Source organism: Balaenoptera borealis (genome assembly GCF_965194805.1).
Source record: "Balaenoptera borealis genome assembly, chromosome: 1".
Lineage (NCBI taxonomy): Eukaryota > Metazoa > Chordata > Mammalia > Artiodactyla > Balaenopteridae > Balaenoptera > Balaenoptera borealis.
The window spans coordinates 183,882,854-183,900,825 of NC_138860.1; the positions used below are offsets into that span (position 1 = coordinate 183,882,854).

Consider the following 17,972-nt stretch of genomic DNA (forward strand, 5'->3'; position numbering starts at 1 on the left):
ATGATGGTATGTGGTGACACACCATGTCATTTCCACCCCCCGCCCCTTTATAAGAACCATAAGGGAACTCTGAAGCCTGGGTAAGACTCATTGGAGAAGCTGATAAAAATGAAGATTTCAAAGACCCACTCCCAGAGCTGATGGTTTAGTAGGTCTGAAATTCTTAAGAAGCCTCCCAGGTGGTTTTTTGATGCAAGTGGTCCACTAACATCCTGGTGAGATAATCCAAACTAGGGTCCCTTCACACACCTGGGAACACAGACAGGAAATGCACTTCCTCAGGCTGAAATTAACAATACCTACTAGACCAGCAAACCAGTCTCCCCTCTAAGCACCTGCCTAACATGATTCAGGACATCACCTTAATACAACACCTGCTGCTGGCTGGCACCAATGGGCTGTATCTGTAATTTTTTAGTTTTAAGGACATAAAAACGTATTGGAGTCTACACGTCAATTATAGTATCTGACACCAATTTATTTAGGTGCATCAAAAGAGTTGGTTCCTGCGTGAAGGCAAAGTTAACATAGACTTCTCACCAGACTCACTCGTAAAATTCATTCAAGGAGCCTAAACATGAATGAAGAAGATAGGAGGATAAAACACCTATAAGCCTATGCATTGGCTCTAAGAGAAATTCTAAAAAACTTCTGGAGGAATACTGTGAATGAAAGAGGAAAATCCAATCCACGAGCAAGTCCAGCAGCCTGGGAGGCAAGTACTGGGATGGAACCAACCTCCAGGCATTTCCTTACAGATTCAACCACTTTCGAGCACTTGGCACCGAATGAAATATTTATCCCAAATACAGATTACAGGGCAGAGGTATCGGGGAAAGCGAAGCAGACTATTCTGTTTCAGAATTAAGGTGCCTCCCCGGGCGACAAACCTTTGCTGAGGAAGTAACCGTGTGCATCATCACCCAAACTTTCCTTTTATTCTCTCCACATGTAGAACATGTGCTTTGGGAGCTTAAAAGCAAGCGAGCAGTCTATACATGTGTGTTACACTGAACTCGCCCCTCTCTGCAGTGCACTTTGCTTACAAGGGAGGTCCCTGGGTATGCTCAGGCCCTAGCGCTTCTTTACTTATGTATCGTATCAATAGGACCCCTCCCTGGCTTCCTAGCTCACAGACGATTATCAGAAGCCTATCAGAAGGCTGCCAGGGAGTACAGACAGTATCCATAAATAATAGATGAAAAAGGAGATGGTGAGAAGTACATCCTTCTCCAAAAATACTTAAGCCACATCTCAAGCTTCTGGATCCTGTATGCCTGAACTCCGAGGGTGTCACTTCGCCACAACAAAGTATGAAATTGACGGTCACCTTGAGCCTTCCAGGAAAGGTGAAATTATGTCCCGTGTACCTTTTAAAAGCAAGGGAAGTAGCAGATACGTTAGACCTCAGACAGCAAACGCCTGTGCAACACAGCCATTGCCCTTCCTGCGTCCAAGGCGGACACCGGGCACTCGGCCCGGCCTGTATCCCCGAAGGGGACCCCGCCTGGGAATCCAGCTCACAGCAGCCCCAGGCAGCTGCTCCCCTTGCACAAATGGAAACCGACTTGCCAACCAACCATGGCTTGGAAAGACTATGAAAACAGAAAGAAAGAAAAAAAAAGAACAAAAAAGTTCACACCAGGGAACAAGGTTTAATGCTCTGGATGAGTCAGTATCTGGATCTGCTCCCTTCCTAACGAAGCTGGTAGGTGAGATGGCTCGTCACACTGGCCTGGCTGAAACCATTCAGTGTGGTCTCCCAAGAACACACAAATTGGACTCGACCAGGAAGGACCAAGACCTGTGTTCACCTCCAGCATACGTTTTAATTCCTTCGGATCAGCTGGGCTTCCCCGGGCAACTACATACTAACAGGCCACGTCTCCCCGCTTCTTAAAGGTGGTGAAGCAGGCATGAACTCACTCCCCGATCGGTGGGTGAGGGGCAGAAGAGACTCCCAATTCAGAAACTGAGCCAGGCTGCTGGACTTGTTTCCGGGCTCCCCTTTTACTAGCTATGACCTCAAGCAAATTCCTTAACCTCTGTGCTGCACTTTCCCCATCTGTAAAATGGGAGAACATAAAAGTATTGTATTTCATAGCGCTGTTGCAATGATTAAATGGGGCAGTATGTGTAAAGCCCTGAAAACAGTGGCTAGTAAGAGCTTTAAAACATCAGTGACCATTCTTATATTATTATTTCAATGAACCGGGGTCCCTTGTTTAAGTGGTCATGGTTTCACAGAGCTAAGGAAGTGTCTTCTTCTGAACCTAGCTTAAAAAATTTATATTTTGACTTTGAAATTCAAAACCAAGAGAAATAAAGTTATATGGAAAGACGACAGAATAAGAATTAATCATCTCTTTTTCTTGTTGTGATCTGAAAACTGATTTCCTGTTTTATGGCTCATTCTCCTTATCTGATGGGAAAAAGGGAGCGCTATGGTCAGCATATGAACAGCACAGGCCTGGCTGAAACACAGCAAAGGGCCCTGTGGGTCACTGGCAGCAGAACCAGGGCTTGGGGACGCTCGAGCTCCTCCTCTCTGGGCGGAGGCAAGAGACGATGAAGGAAGGTTCCGGCCACCGTGATCTGTGCGACCACAAAATCTCATACGTGGCAAAAGTCAGCTCTGAGCAGCCGACGTAACTGTGAATCAGACTCACACTGAGACTCAAGAGGACGCCTCTCCAGTCACAGCAGCACATACTAGGGCAGGCACATCTGCAGTCTTCACCACCGTCCTTCCTGGTCAGATAGCTCGTTATCGTCATTTACAGAAAGGAAAGCCGGGGCTCAGAAAGGTTAAGTAACTTGCCCCATATTACAAAGCTAATAAGTGGTAAAGCCAGGATTCAAATATTTTATTCAGCAAGTTATTTATTGAGCGGCTACTACGCGGCAGGCACTGTGGGAGACGTTGGAAATGCAGCAGTGAACAAAACGAAGTTCCTGCCCAGGGAGAACTTTCATTCTAGGAGGGGGGACATTTAATAAACCTCCCTGACAAGTCGAGAACAGAACGTACGGATGAGTGAAGTCCCTCCAAGAACAGGAGAGCAGAGTGAGGAGATGCAGACTGACGAACAAGGGCAGTCCTTCAGATCGGATGGTCGGGACAGATGGGTGATCAGCTGCTCCGGGTGTAGGGCCAATCAGTGCCCTTACCTACATCCCAGTGCCTGAAATGAAGTCACAGCAAAACCCCGAGGGGCTCCCAGGAGGCCAGGCACCCTGAGGTGCCCCAGGCTCGTTCACTTTGCCTGGGCCCAGACAGAGGGCTAAGACCATCCTGGAAGCCTTTGGGAGTGTTTCTAAGATTCTGAAAAAAGTTCTATCCTCCCCAAAGACGGTAACCACCACTCTCTGAAACTAACATAAACTGAGGTTTGTCATTTTCCATGAAGGAATCTTTTTTTTTCCTTCTGGGCCTCTGAACGTATGAGCAGTTTCTTCTGCAGCCTCTTCCTGAAGTTCCTCAGCAATCATCACCGTCCACGTTCTGGCTCTTTCCACCGAGGATGGTTACTACACCCTGTCGGTTTCCTCAGCGGGGCCTCCCCGGCGCTATTGCTGTGAAACTCGAGCCCCGGTCACTAGACAGTGGTCACTGATCGTCCCCACCACCGCCACCAGAGTCATCAGCTCCTGAGTCCTCACTGGGAACACACGTCCCCTCCTCTAGCCCGACCGCTCCCATAACCAGGAGCCTGGCTGGGGCTCAGCCAGCAGCGCGCCCCACCTCAGTGACAAACGGAACCCAGGGAATTAAAACTGAGGCGGCTGGGAGTTCAAGGCCAGTGTTTATTCCCAGTATGCTACCCAACCTCTCTACAGCAGAACCCTGTAGTGGGTGATGACATCAGCACTGATCACCTGGGGGACACGGTCACTACGTCAGACCCAAGGGCACGGTGAATTAGGTTGTTTCACATGGCAGCAAAGAGCACGGCTCTGGAGTCAGATGGCCGTGTTTGGGGTCCCCATTTACAGCTGTGGGACATAATGCAGGTGCCGTGGCCTCTTTCAGACTCGGTCAATTTGTCTGTACGTGGGGACAACTGCTCTCCCTCAAGCGGTGGGAGGGCCTCCGAGGAGTTAGTGCCCAGCGGGCAGGGACAGCCAAGGGCAGCCTCGGCTCCTCCGCAGTGGCCAGCTGCACCCCAGGGTCCTCTGAAAACCCTCGTACACAGGACAGAGTCCATCAGATCTACAGACCAACACCTTCATGACCCAGACTGATCATTAAAGATGTTTTCTGAATGGCTGACCGACTGAATCACTACAGGAGAATGCGCCTGAATTCACAGGTCCAATAATAGCTTGGAAATAGAAGCCATCTGAAAATGTGCCTAAACTCGAGCTGGGTTGGCAAGGATTGGATGTGATTATAAAAAGCAAGTGAGAAGAGAATGTTACTGCAAGGAAAATTAAATCCATATGAGTTTTAAATAACTTCATTCCAACAGAGAGTATTAAAATGTTGTATTTTTGGCAAGTATTAAATACTAAAACAAATGCAATTTTAAATTGAAATTCTACTTTAACTTAAAAAATTAAAACTGCCACAATTGTATCCTAAGGCCTAAATCCCCTTCTATTATTAACTTACCTGTGAAACAAATTGTAGTTCTTTTAAAAAATGTTTTCTACTTAAAATTTATATCTAGATTTCATGCTAAGACTCAGCAGTTATCCAAGCAGAGCTCTGTATTATGCAGTAGGCTCCTATCTAAACACTGATGTGGAAATGTTCTCAGCTTAAGTACGTTCTGATTCAGGACATAAACCGATACTTTAAAATCTACCTGTAGCTTTCTGTCATGACTGAAATAACACCCCACTGAGTAACTCGGGGAGCGCCTATCAAGGAATTTTCAAAATCGTCCGTTGTCTGGCTTCCTGCTGTGGATTATAAGCTGGACACGGGAAGGCACACTTAGGCACAAACTTCTCCCATTAAAGGCTTATGTTCTCTGAACCACCCACCTGAATTGCTCGTTTTCTGTAAGAGACAGTGGAAAAGGAATCCAGCTGGTCCAAGTGAGGCAGAAAACAGAAGCTCATACAAATCCTATCACCCCAATGGTTCGGCAAGTTTACTCTAGTAAGTGTATCCAAGCCCCTTTTAATGGCTCATGACTGAATGTAACTTTTGCAACGGCTAATAATTTAACGCAGCATCACGATGCTTTTTCCAATTATTATTCTTCATCCAGAAAGTAAATAAAACCTACACGCACCCTCCAGGCTCTAATCCTATACTTTAAAAGTAACTTACTTTTGGCAGAAACTTAACCTTTCATTCTGCACGCAACAGACTATGTGCTGAGGTGGCAGGGCAAGCGCCGACAGACTTTGGTTTTGGCCCAACAGGTCAAGGTTCTTAAGTCACATCTGAGGATCCTCCTGGTGACCAACACTTCCAGAATCAAAGCATATTATTATCATGTGCTTGATTTCTATTAAACAGAGTTTTGTTGACTAATCAGACTGATCTACAAAGCCAGTTGAACCTGAAAGGTCTATGATGGAGGTAGAAGCATGTCCCACAGTTAAAACAGTGAACTAGATGTGAATGTTCCCAGGCAGCTCCATACTAATCAACAGTCCTGCTGCACCAGGAAGAAGCCTTACCGAGAAGGGATGATTCTACTTGTTCACCAATGCCGGGAAAGCCCTCACTAGAGAAGATATCAAGGTCTGTATCCTACATCTAGAGAAAATGAAGCTTTCAAAAAAGAAACTACAAAAATGATCAATAGGATGGTACAGCTTGGAGGCAGTTCAAATCCCAGCCTTCCACTTGAGAACCATGTGACCTCTGCACAAAAATCGTTTCCCCCTCGGTCTGTTTCCCCATCTGTAAACGATACCGGCCTCGGGGTTATCGTCAAGTTTGAAAAACGCTTTGCACAGTACCTCGCACACAGAAAGCACCTGAAAGCTATGTCAGATTCACCCCAGAGCTTAACAGATCGTTTCCAACACCTCTTGGAGAAGCAGCAGCACGAGGGAGGGCGGTGGGAGAACCGAAGGGCCCGGTGTGGCCTGGGCGGGGTGGCGCAGGGGTACAGGTGGGCCCTTGGGCGGTACCAAACAGGATTCCAGGCATTTGCCTGAAGGGATCGGCCAATGGGCAGCTTCACATTTTCCCTACATCACACCCACTCGAACCTCAAGTTCTGTTCCTCTCAACTTTTTTTGTTGTTGATATTTTAGTCTATAAAGAATTTCAATGGTAATATGGACGTCATCCTTCTCACCAACCTGGATTTTTTTTTTTTTTTAATCCTACAGCAGGGTGACTGTAAATGTCGAGGCACTTGAGGCTCAAATGAGAACACTCAAGTACTTTAGCAATTAAGAGCTACACACATGCGTTATGATTTATCCCACATAAATTCTGAAGTTCTTCAGTGTGCAATGAAATTACCTGGGGTGGGCGTGGGGATACTTTAGGTATCCAAAAAAATGACAGAAATGGCAAACTGCTTTCCTTAACCATCGGCCTGGTTTTTGGACTACTTTAAATGTGGCCTTTATATCCGAGTTAACCTTTTCCTCACCCACCTGTACTTAAAGGATATAAGTCAATCGATTCAAAGTGAGGCCTGTTACCAAATCAAAATCGACAGAAATAAAATATCGAATGCATTGAGATATAATTTTAGAAGAGTCGCATTAATGTAAGTATTAAAAGTCAGCAGTTATCTAGATATCTGCCCTCAAATATTAAGGTAGAAGCATCTTCCTGACCACCCAGCCTTGGGAGAACTGTGACACAGTGAGGGAGGTTTTGGATATGAAGTGTTTAAAAAAAAAAAAAAAAGAAATACGCCACGCAAATATAAGCTTCACAAAGGCTGGGACTTTGGTCCACTAATGTAACCTAATTACCTCAGTAGGTGCTCGATAAATTAATGTGATTTTGTAAAACATTTTGCTAGAAAGCACCTGTAACATCCAAACGAAAATAGCCAGCCTAGAGACACGGACAGATCTTTCAAAATACTAGCTGCAGAGACACAAGGCTTTAGTTATCAGCTTTTTAAATTTTTCGAAGTGTTGAACTCCATGAAGAGTAAAGCAACCAAACTGGGGCAGCTCATTCTTGTCGAGAGGGAGCTGACCACCTGCTTGGGGACTCCTCAGCTGAGTATGTGGGTGCTGCCACGTCCAGGCGCTGCTGTAAGAACGGGTGACACAACAGACCTCACGCTGCTCTTTCAGACCCGAGGAAATGTCAGCGTCCACAGCCTGGGAAGAAGGCTTCTGGCTAGAAGGAAAACTCGGGACCACCTCGTCCATCCCCCACTTCGGGCAGACCAGGAACTACCAACCTTGAGGCAAAATACGTGCCCAAGGCTAAGCCACCGAGGCAGGGACGGAGAAGGAGCTTGTCAGAGCCCTGGAGGAACAGGTGGGCGAGGTGGACACCCACTCCCTGTTCCCAGAGCAGCGCTCTTTCCAGCTCACAGCGTCCAGCTCCTCCCCGGGTGCTGTGCGTGCTCACCGCCCAGTTTCCAGAACATTTACACCGCTAACGCTGAAAGCCGCTCCGTACCTCTCTCTGCCTCTTCCTCCCATACACCTGCCCCCAGCCCTTCTGGGGTTTCCTAAGGTAGGACTCCGTAAGCCACAAGTGTGAACATCTCGCTGAGGGAGGCCGACCGCACCTTCAGCTTCAACACCGTTCCCTGGGCAGGAAGGACACAGGCGGAGAAAAAAAAATGAGGACAAGTGCTCCCATGTAGGACTTTATGAAACTGCTTGTCTCAGCCATTTTTAATCTTTAAAAAACAAACAAACAAACAAACAGCAATTCCGTATCAACCTAATACAAATGTTACAACTTCTTTGTTTCATTCTTCGGGGGATCCATAAATATAAAAATCTCCAGACTAGAGTGAACTGTTCGCCAAGCACAGAGGACACTGACACCCCACGCAGGAAATTATTTCACTCTTACCAAAGTAAGTTCTCCACGCACTTCTCAGCACCACCGTCCAACTGCACGTCTACTCTCTAGGTGGTATGGAAACGATGTGAATTCACAAATATTCAATCAATGCCAAACAGAAACAAGTGGGAAGAGGTCGGCCGTGGGGCTCGACAACTGCACTTTAGAGATGCAGCCTGTGAGCACCCCTCCCACATGCACCTTCATCTTCCCCCTTAACTGCTCCCAATGATGTACAAAATACAGTCCTTTCACAGCTTTTAGAAAGTTTTTTATTGGTTACAATGATGATATAAAATGCATCATTTGAATTCCCCCGTCAGTAAGTGCTTGCTAGCAACAGCATAAGAAAACTTTCTGTACATCCGACAAGCTCAAATGATTTATTTCATGCTGGAAGGGGAAAAATAGCAAACACCACTCTTAACTTGTCTGTCTATAATTAACCTCTCTCTCTCTCTCAAGGCTACGTTGGTTAAAATCAACGGACAATCCCTTTTGTATGTCAATTTGTAAATTTTAATGTTTTCATTAGAATAGTCTTTTATATCACTCTCCAACAAGAAACAATAAAATTACTAACAGCAAACTTCAATACAAGAACACTCTCCAGATTAACAACTCAAACAAAATGTAAAATGTAAATCACATATAATACAATTGAAGCGTCCAAAACAATTTAAATAATTTTAAATATTTTATTTTTAAACTGCTACAAACGCTTTATACAATATTTCAACATAAAGTCCCCATAACAGAAATGTAACAAAATGGGAATGATAGTGAAAGGGTTAAAGTGGCACAAATTCACCAAACAAGTATTAAACTACAAATTTTAAGAGGTAGATTACTTTTAAAGTTGAGAACAACAACAAAAAAAAAAAACAACACGAATAAAACTTAGCCATTTTCCACCAACTCTGTCATTAATTAGAGGGAAGGCATATAATAATGCATGGAGAAATGATACTTGTATACTCAGAAATAGGCCAATTCCTTGGGTTTTTTAAATCTCTATTAGAGACTGATGTGTGAAACCTGATAAGTAAATTCACTTACACTTAGGTGTAGACATACATCTATACAGGCCTGTGATGTATCCTGGGCACTGATATATTGCTACCATCTCCGATAATACAACAGTTATAAATTAGAGCCAGATAATAATCTGAGAGGATAATGTCCATTTGGATATATAAACATGACACTGGAAGAGGCATAAAAAAGAGTCCATATCCAATCTGGTTTCCTCTCCATTATGCTGGCAATCGGCTTGTGATAAAAAACAACAAACAAACAAACAACAACAAAAAAAAAACAGGCTAAGAAAGAAGCTAAATGCCTCTGTCTACAATTCATTTAAAGGAAAGGCATCAAGAGCTGGTGTGACCAAAACATTATAAAACGAGTGCATCAGAATCCGTCATCCCTGAAATCTACAACAAACTACTGATAAAACAGAGAACTTGCTTTGCAAGATTAGGTTCAACTCATGCCTTTCTCTGCTCTGTGCCAAAAGCCAGGGCCACGCTCAGGTCTGAGTTACCAGTCCCGTGAAGAGGAGCCGGGTCAGCTAGCCCGTCCTATAGCGCCCTCCTCTGTGCATCTCAATCACCTGTGAGCCCAGCACGTGTGTTGGGCGTCAGCGAAGAAGCGGACGCCTGACTCTAACCAGGGCAACAAGAAGCCCGCTGGCAATCAGCTGTGTGTTAGGGTTTCTGAGTCAGCTTCAACTGGTCTTGCAAGCTTGGTAGATTTCATATCCTTTGCCGTAGTGCTTATCCTAAGTTGAGCATGCATTATCTTTATTTAGTCAATTAAGGTTTGTTTTGTTTGGGGGGCTTTTCTACAGGAAGTTCCTAGAAAATAAGAAAACTGAAGATAAATGACAACATAACACAACCTTATTATGAACTGACCATGTTAAAGAAAAGGTGGGAAGACCATGGGACAAATGTTAAGACAGCAACAGGATGGCTCGGAAGGTGTGGGGGAACGTGGGTGTCCCACGCGCAAGAGACATGCTGGGAGGGACACAGACAGTCTCCTTGGAGTGATGTGGCCCAGATGGTATGTGAGAAATCAGCACCATTTTGTTTTTTTAACCCATTTCACGGTAAATGGAAAAGCTTGGTCTGGAATTTCGTTTTGCTTCTCCATCACTTATTTACGTGTCCTTAACTGGCTGCAATGGGAACATAGTATTAAACAACAACAACAACAAAAGCTGCTCTAAAAGCAGCACTGAAGAATGTAAAAATGCCTTGGGATTTACAAAGATCAAAGATGGGTAAGAAGGGAGTAGAAAATGTACCTCTTTCCTTATCTTTCTGTCTTACAGTCCGTGGAAATGAGCCCTCAGCACCAGCTCTAAATGCAGTCCCACCGACAAGCCACAGGTGGGCTCCAACCCGACCCGCGGAAGGTGAGCCCGACACAGCGTTCGCTGGATTAAGAGCTGTAACAGGAGAATCTAGTCGGTGTTATGTCTCTGTGGCTTTGTCCTAAGAAAAGGATTTGGAGCACATGCCTTTTTCACACCCGGATTGGCAGAATGGCTTGTGCTACAGGAAATGACCAAATGGCAAATTCTGCTGAGCTCTCAGCGTAGAATGGAAAACTGACGTCGTTCTCACGGCTGACTGCAAGTGTATACTTGAAAATCTGTGGAATCCTAAACTGGCATTTGAATGTAAAGCGTCTGAGTGCTGAGGACTAGCCCTTAATCACAGTTATGATGAAACACACAGGAAAAGGGTGTGCTGCCAGGTCCGGGGTAAGTCCTCGAACATGCAGTGGAGCAAGGACAGCGAAATCACTGAAAACCAGAGTGAAAGTGGATATTTCCCAACCTGTGCTATGAAATCACCCCTGAATAAAATTTACAAATAGAAATATACTGAAAAGGGAAGAAGACTAGTTAAAACAACTCCTTGCCAGTGTAGTACAACAAACATGGAAAAGGACGAAGCCTCCACTAAGAGCCCTGGGCTGACACCGACGGACCATCACATCCCCAGGCCTGCGCCTAGGATCCCGGCTTTATACCAAATTCACTACAAGGTATTAAGACGACCACAACTCTCTGAAGAATCGCCCACTCTTCTGCCCAGATGATCAAAATATGATGCCCCCTGAACGCTCATTTTGTAATTCCCAAAAATACTTCCCAAGTTTATGGTCATGGAAGCCTGCTGCTACCATCTACAGTCAGAATAATACCCATGTCTTCTTAACTGATTGTTCCTTGTTTCCTTTTAGGCCAAATTTCATTCCAGCAATGTTAACTTTCAAACAAAGCAAAACAATTAAAACTAACTGGGGCAAAGAATAGAGACACAATTTTATTAGGCACTTCAGTCCTTTGCAGTCTTAAGGGTTCTTCAAAAGCACTGGATGAACTTCACTCAGAGAGTTTCCCTTTATAGTACATTACTTTTTTCTTATCAACTTTACCCTTGAACTGTATAAATGGGATCCAGTACAAAATAAGTGATTCTTTCAGATATTATTGGAAATAAAGGAGAATACACATATACATTCTAAAGCATCAACCACCTGGGAAATGTTTTTTAGTACAGTCCGTGAAAATGACGGCATGTTCTGGGTTCTTTAACCTTGAAAAGGACAGTTCAAGAATGTCCTGTTGTTGTGGAACTTCCCGAACACAGACTGAGTACAAGGAGGTACACAGTGAAGCTGCTACAGGCAGGAAGTCTGGACAGCTGATAAACAGGTGTTTACTTTCACCAGGACTAACTAAGCTCCAAGACGCTGCATACACGTTATGTCAGTAAGATCTACCATAACTGGTTATTTAGTATTTTTATGAAGTAGCTTTAAAAAAAATCTGATCCTTTATTCCTACAGTCAATCATTCCAATCAACCCTTGGCTAATGATTCTTCTCTCCATCTTCAGCCATGACTTATGGCGCACCAGCACCAAGAACTCTGCCTCGTCGAATGTGCAGTGATACCAGCATCTCTGAGCCCTTGTGACCTTTCCAAACGGCAGTCACCTCCCAGTTAACTCTGATTCTGTTTGCTTAAAACACCAAAGAATTTTCAGACACTGGAAGTTACAGCCAAGAGCCTAGAGTCCTGCAGCTCGCTCTGAAAGGACCGGATTTTACAATACTTTGCAGAAATTCTAGCTGATGATGAATAACTTCACCTGAGATGAACCTGTAGGCATTATTCAGGAAACCACAGGAATACCAAGAGTGCACTCCACTCATGTTTGAACTAACTTAGACAGTCTGAGAAGTCAATGGAACAAACTTAACTCCTGCCCTATGTTTTTACCTGTCGCTAAGAACAGTTCTTAATATAGGAAGAACACAGGATGAACAGTGAAATCACCTCAGACCTAAGATGGGCTCTGGCATCACACTGGGGAAACAAAGGCACTGACAAGTGGGGTGACCTGCCCTCCGTCCCCACCCGCACCGGAAAGAACCATGGCCTGGCCTCAGCAGGCACTCTCTCCTCCTCCCGCCCGTGGGAATCTGGCTGTTTATCACCCTATGCCTGAGAAAAGGAGCGAGTGGGAGGACATACGGCATTTTAAAAGGAATAGGGTGCTGTGTTTTGATTTATTTTAACCAAGAGGCAAGTTGTTAAAATTAAAACACAATAAAAGCATGAATAGTAAAAAGCAGTCTCAGTTGCTAGAACTGCACTTAAGTCACAGAAATATTAAACCAGGTTGTAACGTGGTTTTAATGAACTCCGTGATCCATCTTAACGTAAGAAGTAAGCTATGATCAGGAAATAATACAAGTGACACTGGGATACCACCCAAGATATAAAGGAAGTTTGAGAGAATTTCACCTTTTCATAGTAGGGTGCTTTGGGGAGCTTTTCATGGCTTCAAATCCAATTCATAACTGGCCCTATTAAAGAAACTGTACCACTTTGTGAGTCCTACGCCTGAAATAAAAGCTGTATGTATCCATCTCTACAAGAGCCAAAGCACTGATCCTCCTTCACGCCGGCCTACACCTTAAGCAACAGCTATTTCCTTTAAATGCTTATGTCAAAATCGTGCAGGAAAAAGGAAAAGAAGCCATTGGGCAAAGACAGTGTTTTCTTCCAACCGTCTTTCCCCCCTCGCTCTTGAGCTCTGAATTCCTCCGGCCCTGGAGCCTCGCTTACCTGAAGTCCTTCAGTTCCTGCTTGCCACTGCCGTCCTCCCTCCTGTTCTCACTCGGGTCGGCAGCAGCTGCCAGCTGCAGGCTTCGGGTGATTGGCCCCCCACTTCGTTCTCTAGATTTTACATTGAACCTGTCCGTCCGTTTCCTACTGGCCGAGGCCGATTTGCTCTGTAGGACGGCTCTGCTTTTCTGTGCCCTCACGTGCAGGCTCCGACACGTCTTGCCCGAGAGCTGAGCTGCATGATTCTTGGCTGCAGCTTTGGGCTTCTTGCTCTCGTTGTGAGTCATTTTGGCCATTCGTATCGGGCTTGAGTTCCTTAAGGAGGAGCTTGGTTTTTTGGACTTAACCGAAGCTGCAAATTTAACATTCTGCTTGGACCTGAAGGACGAGGAGGGCGGTGGGACCTGTGCAGGGCCCGAGCTGCGAGCTCTGGTCTTGCCCAAAGGCGCCTGCATGCTCTGCATTTTGATCTCTGCATCCGCTGTCCGTCTGCGGTGGCTGCTGCTGTTGCTTTTGTCACTACCTGCAGGTGACGGGTGTCCTCCTTTCTTGGATGAATGGGAAACTTTTTTTTTGGAAGGAGAAAGAGGTTTCTTGGGGCAGCTGAAAGCGGCGTGCTTGTTCAGGCTCCCGATGTACGTGAACTCCCTGTTGCAGTACGGGCAGATGTGCGAGGACGACTCAGGAGCGTTCTTTAGGTCGGCTTTCTGCTTTGCAGATTTGTTTTTTTGAAGGATGGCTTTCTGGACAAGCTGGTTTTTTTTCTTCAACGCATTTAACTTGAGCTTATTGGAGGACATTTTGCTGAGCTCAACGCTGAAGTTCAGTCTTTTGGGCTGTCCCATGCGTCTGAAGGCATTCTTCCCGGAGTTGTCCAAAACCACCACACCGTTTCTGGGCTGCACAGTCTGTTTCAGTGGGACTGGATTTTTCTTCGGGGTATACCTCTTCTTGTCACTAGCGGAAGCACATGCCAGGATGTGTCTGTGCAGCTCAGGCATGTTGTCCACACCTTTCCCACACTTGGTGCAGCGAATGGCGGTAGTAAACGTCTGTGGGATATTGTGTGTAGTGAAATTTGTGGCCGTCACACCAATGCCCAGGGGGTTGCGGTGATGGTACTGAAATGGAGGAGGTTTAAAGCTTGGGTAATGTTGATTGAGACCCAATCGAACATCTGGATCTTTCGTCTTTATTCCAGAAGCCATTATTTTTATGGTCGTGTAAAGCTCTTCTGAGGAATCGTTCAGCTCCTCTTCTTCTTTAGACGTTTCTAAAGGATCTTCTGGCAAACTCTGCATATGCTCTACGTGGGCCTTGCTGGGATCCGTAAAGTTCTGGGGTCTCAGGGTGCCACTTTCAAACTCATGGTGTGTGCACACTTTATCGGGGTGGAGATCTCGCTGGTGCTGCTGCAGATTGCACAAAAACGCAAATTCTTTTTTACAAACCGAACACACAAAGATATTCCCAACTCCATGAAGCAAAAAGCGATGTTCTGACAAATCAGTTTTAGCCTTAAAGAGCTGCACACAAAATTCACATTTGAAGGGCCATTCCTCGGCATGAATGGATAAATGTTTGGTTAGATCTTTAATGGAAAGAAAAGGTGATTCACAGACGTTGCAGACAAAATTTTTGTTGAATGTCTCCTGAACGATATCCCGCGCAGTGGCAGACTGGGATTCTTCCCTCGCTTTCAGACCTTCATTCTCTAATTCCTCCTGTTTAAAAGATATCATGGGGAGACAGGCTTCCAGATTATCCCCAGAGGAAACCACAGACGATACTGCTGAGAGAGGAGGCGGCGAAGGAGAAGAGGAGGAGGATGAAGAAGAGAATGAAGGCGAAGAAGATGAGGAAGATGAAGAGAGTGTCGGAGGCCCCGGTGAAGCAGCAGACATAAGGGGCTCCACGGAAGGAATGGGAGATGGCGAGGGAGACACCGTTGGGGAAAGAATTGGAAGTGGGGACTGTGCGGTGGCATTCGAGAGTGGAGAGGGACACGGATGAGGGGATGCCCCGGAAGCGGGGGCTGGAAGAGGTACAGTAGGAAGCAGTGGAGGGGGTGGGGTGGCAACAGTTAACACAGGAGGACAGGGTTGGGGGGAAGAGGGATTGGTTGGGGTCAAGAGAGGCGGCAGCTGCCCGGAAGAAAGGGAAGATGTCTGCAGGGCAGGTGACGAAGGAGAAGACTCGCCAGGAGGGGCAGGTAAGCTAGAGTCGGGACCAAGGTCAGGGTCCGGCTGAGGACCTAGGGGTTTACAAGGACTGGGGCTCCTGGTCACATCTGGAGCCTTTTCTACAGGTAAGTCGACGCCATTGTATTCATTGAGAAGGACCTTCTGTAGCATGCAGGTGGTTGGTTTCTTTTTCTTTACAGCACTGCAGGCTGGCTGCACCAAATGATTTTCTTTGAATTCCTTGCCTTCAGAGTCACTACTAGGCTTTTTATGCACACTGAGATCTAACACAGATTCCCACTGGACTGGAGCCTTGCCCGTACCCTCAGCCTTCTGTTTTACCCCACTGGATAAATCCAGTGGCTGTTGGTTGCATACATTGCTAAAAGTAGAACTAGCTGCCCACTCTTTAGATACTTTATATTCATCAAAGCCTGGAGGGCTCCCAGTTTCTCTCTCATCTCTCCCAGACAAACTCCATGCTGGTGAGTTGCTATGACTTTCTAATTTGGGCTTTTTGGAACTTAGAACTGCCTCAGTCCACATGGCTTTCCCATCGCCGGGCTTTCCGAAGTCTCGAAGGGCAGGACTGTGTTGTGGAGAGCTGGGGGGAGAGCTGGTCCGCCTCTTAAACCTGCTCGAGGTCACAGGCAGCATCGACGCAGGAGTGGACACACAGACGGGACCTAATTTAGGTATTTCAGTGGCTGAAATCCCTGCAGGAGGAGTCAGTTTATCCTGGGTTTGAAGAAGTTGTTTGAGCTTTGATGACAAATACACATTTTTCTCTTTGTGGAACGATACGGCCTCCGTGGTTGATATGCTGAGAGGCAGACTCAAGGAACACGAAGGCGCTACGGGCTCAGACTCGGTCTCAGCTTTAATTCTGGGCAACACAGGAGGACTGGCAGTCCTCCGTTTCTTGGGCTCGCTGTGTGTGCTGCTGGAAGGCTCTTTAGGAAGATCATCTGTTACAGGGACCTGTGTGGTCTTTATATTTTGAGTTATTTCCACTGTAACCGGAGCGAGCAGACAGTTGATACCATACAAGTCTGCCGAACTGGATTCCATCTCAATAACGTCACAGTTACTGGTGCTGCAGCTGGTCTGAATTTTCCCATCAATATAGTAATTTAAATTTTCAGAGATATTGCTAGAAATATCCATGATGTACACGTCGTCTGCCTCCCCCTCCTCCTCTGGCTCTGTGCTGGGTACGTAGACACTCTGGGCAGGCGCGGCCTGCTCTGCTGGGGGCTGCTGCTCTTCGAGGAGACCCCCTTTCCGCCGCACACCTTTGGGAATCAGGTGACGCTCGTGAACCCTGCGCTGATGCCGCCTCATGTTAGTGTGAGTTCCAAAAACCTTTTTACAGTATTGGCACGGATGAAGCTCTTTCACTTCTCCGTTCTCTTCTGCAACAGAAGAATTCACTGTGTCTTGGGAAGCCTTCTCTGAATTCAAGGTCAGGGAGTCTTGCCCAAGACCGGGGGGCTGCGCGTCATCCTTCGGAGGAGCGGCCTCCCCGGGCGCCTGGCCATCGGCTGGGGCCTCCGGCGGCCGGAGTGTCAGGCTGGGCTTCCGCTTCAGCCCCGCCTCGTGGCGCCGCTCGTGCCGCCGCCTGTTGATCTGCGTGCCGAACGCCTTCCCGCAGTACTTGCACTTGAAGGCGTGGTTTACCGTGGATATGTGGATGTGCATGTGCCGTTCCAGCCCCTGTTTGGTCGTGAACTTCCTCTCGCAATGCTGACACGGAAACAGAAACGTTTCAAACACGTCACCATTGGCCTCTTCTTTAGCTTTGGGAATTCTGATAGCAGGTGCTACCTCTGGAGAGTCTTCAAGAGTGTCCTTCGGAACAGTTTTTGGTTCTTCTAATAAATCCTCTGGCTTCTCGTCACATCGTATCTCCGGCTCTTTCGTGGAGCTTTCATCTGGCACATCAGCTGCTTCCTCCTCCTCTTCGTCCAACTCCTCCTCCTCCTCCTCCTCCTCCTCCCCCTCCTCCTCCTCCTCCTCTTCCTCCTCCATGTCGTTCGCCTCACTACGTGCTGCTTCCAGCTCCGCGGCTGGTCCCGCCTGGGGGTCCTGGGCAGGGGGCGGGAGGGCGAGCTCCGGAGGCACATCCTGACTCACCACCTCCTGAAGGGCGGCCGTCTGCTCGGCGGCGGAAGCGGAAGGCTTCTCGTCTGCGTCTCTGGGGCCTGGAAAGCACAGGGAGGCAGAAGCACGGAAGTGAGGGCACACACCAGCCACTTGTGATCAGTTTCCATTATTCACGTTATTTCTCTTACCCCCTAAATGTGTAAGGGAGGTCGTAACAAAACACAGCTCTACTTTCTCGGTTATAAAGTTGTACTGCATAAAATTCCATTTCACTCATTCAACAAATGTTTACAGAGCACCTGCTCTGTACCAGGCAGCTCAGTGGGCAGTGAGGATACAATGCGAACAATAAATGCCTAAAGGAGCTTAGGTTCTTTTGTGTTTCATCGCATACATATAAACACATTTTTGTTTACAGAAACTGTAGTGCTTAAAACTGTGTTGGAGTAGTTGATACTGAAATTCAAGATACGATGGTCATGAATTCCAATTTTTCATGATTCCAAACGGAAACAAGAAAATTGCTAAACATATTACCAGGTTAGATTCTTACTGGTCT

General features: G+C 46.4%; 1 protein-coding gene across 5 annotated transcripts in view; it reads right to left on the reverse strand.

Moving 5' to 3' along the window:
• Positions 1-17,972, reverse strand: part of PRDM2 (PR/SET domain 2) — a 119,016-nt gene that overhangs the window by 22,444 nt on the left and 78,600 nt on the right. For 3 of the 5 annotated variants that reach the window (XM_082380961.1, XM_082380963.1, XM_082380964.1), the window contains one exon: positions 13,125-17,511. In XM_082380961.1, coding sequence (XP_082237087.1) covers positions 13,125-17,511 — 4,387 coding nt within the window. Of the gene's footprint in view, positions 1-8,224; positions 9,826-10,280; positions 17,512-17,972 lie in introns of those variants that run through there. The other 2 variants (XR_014241615.1, XM_082380962.1) reach the window with 2 other exon arrangements.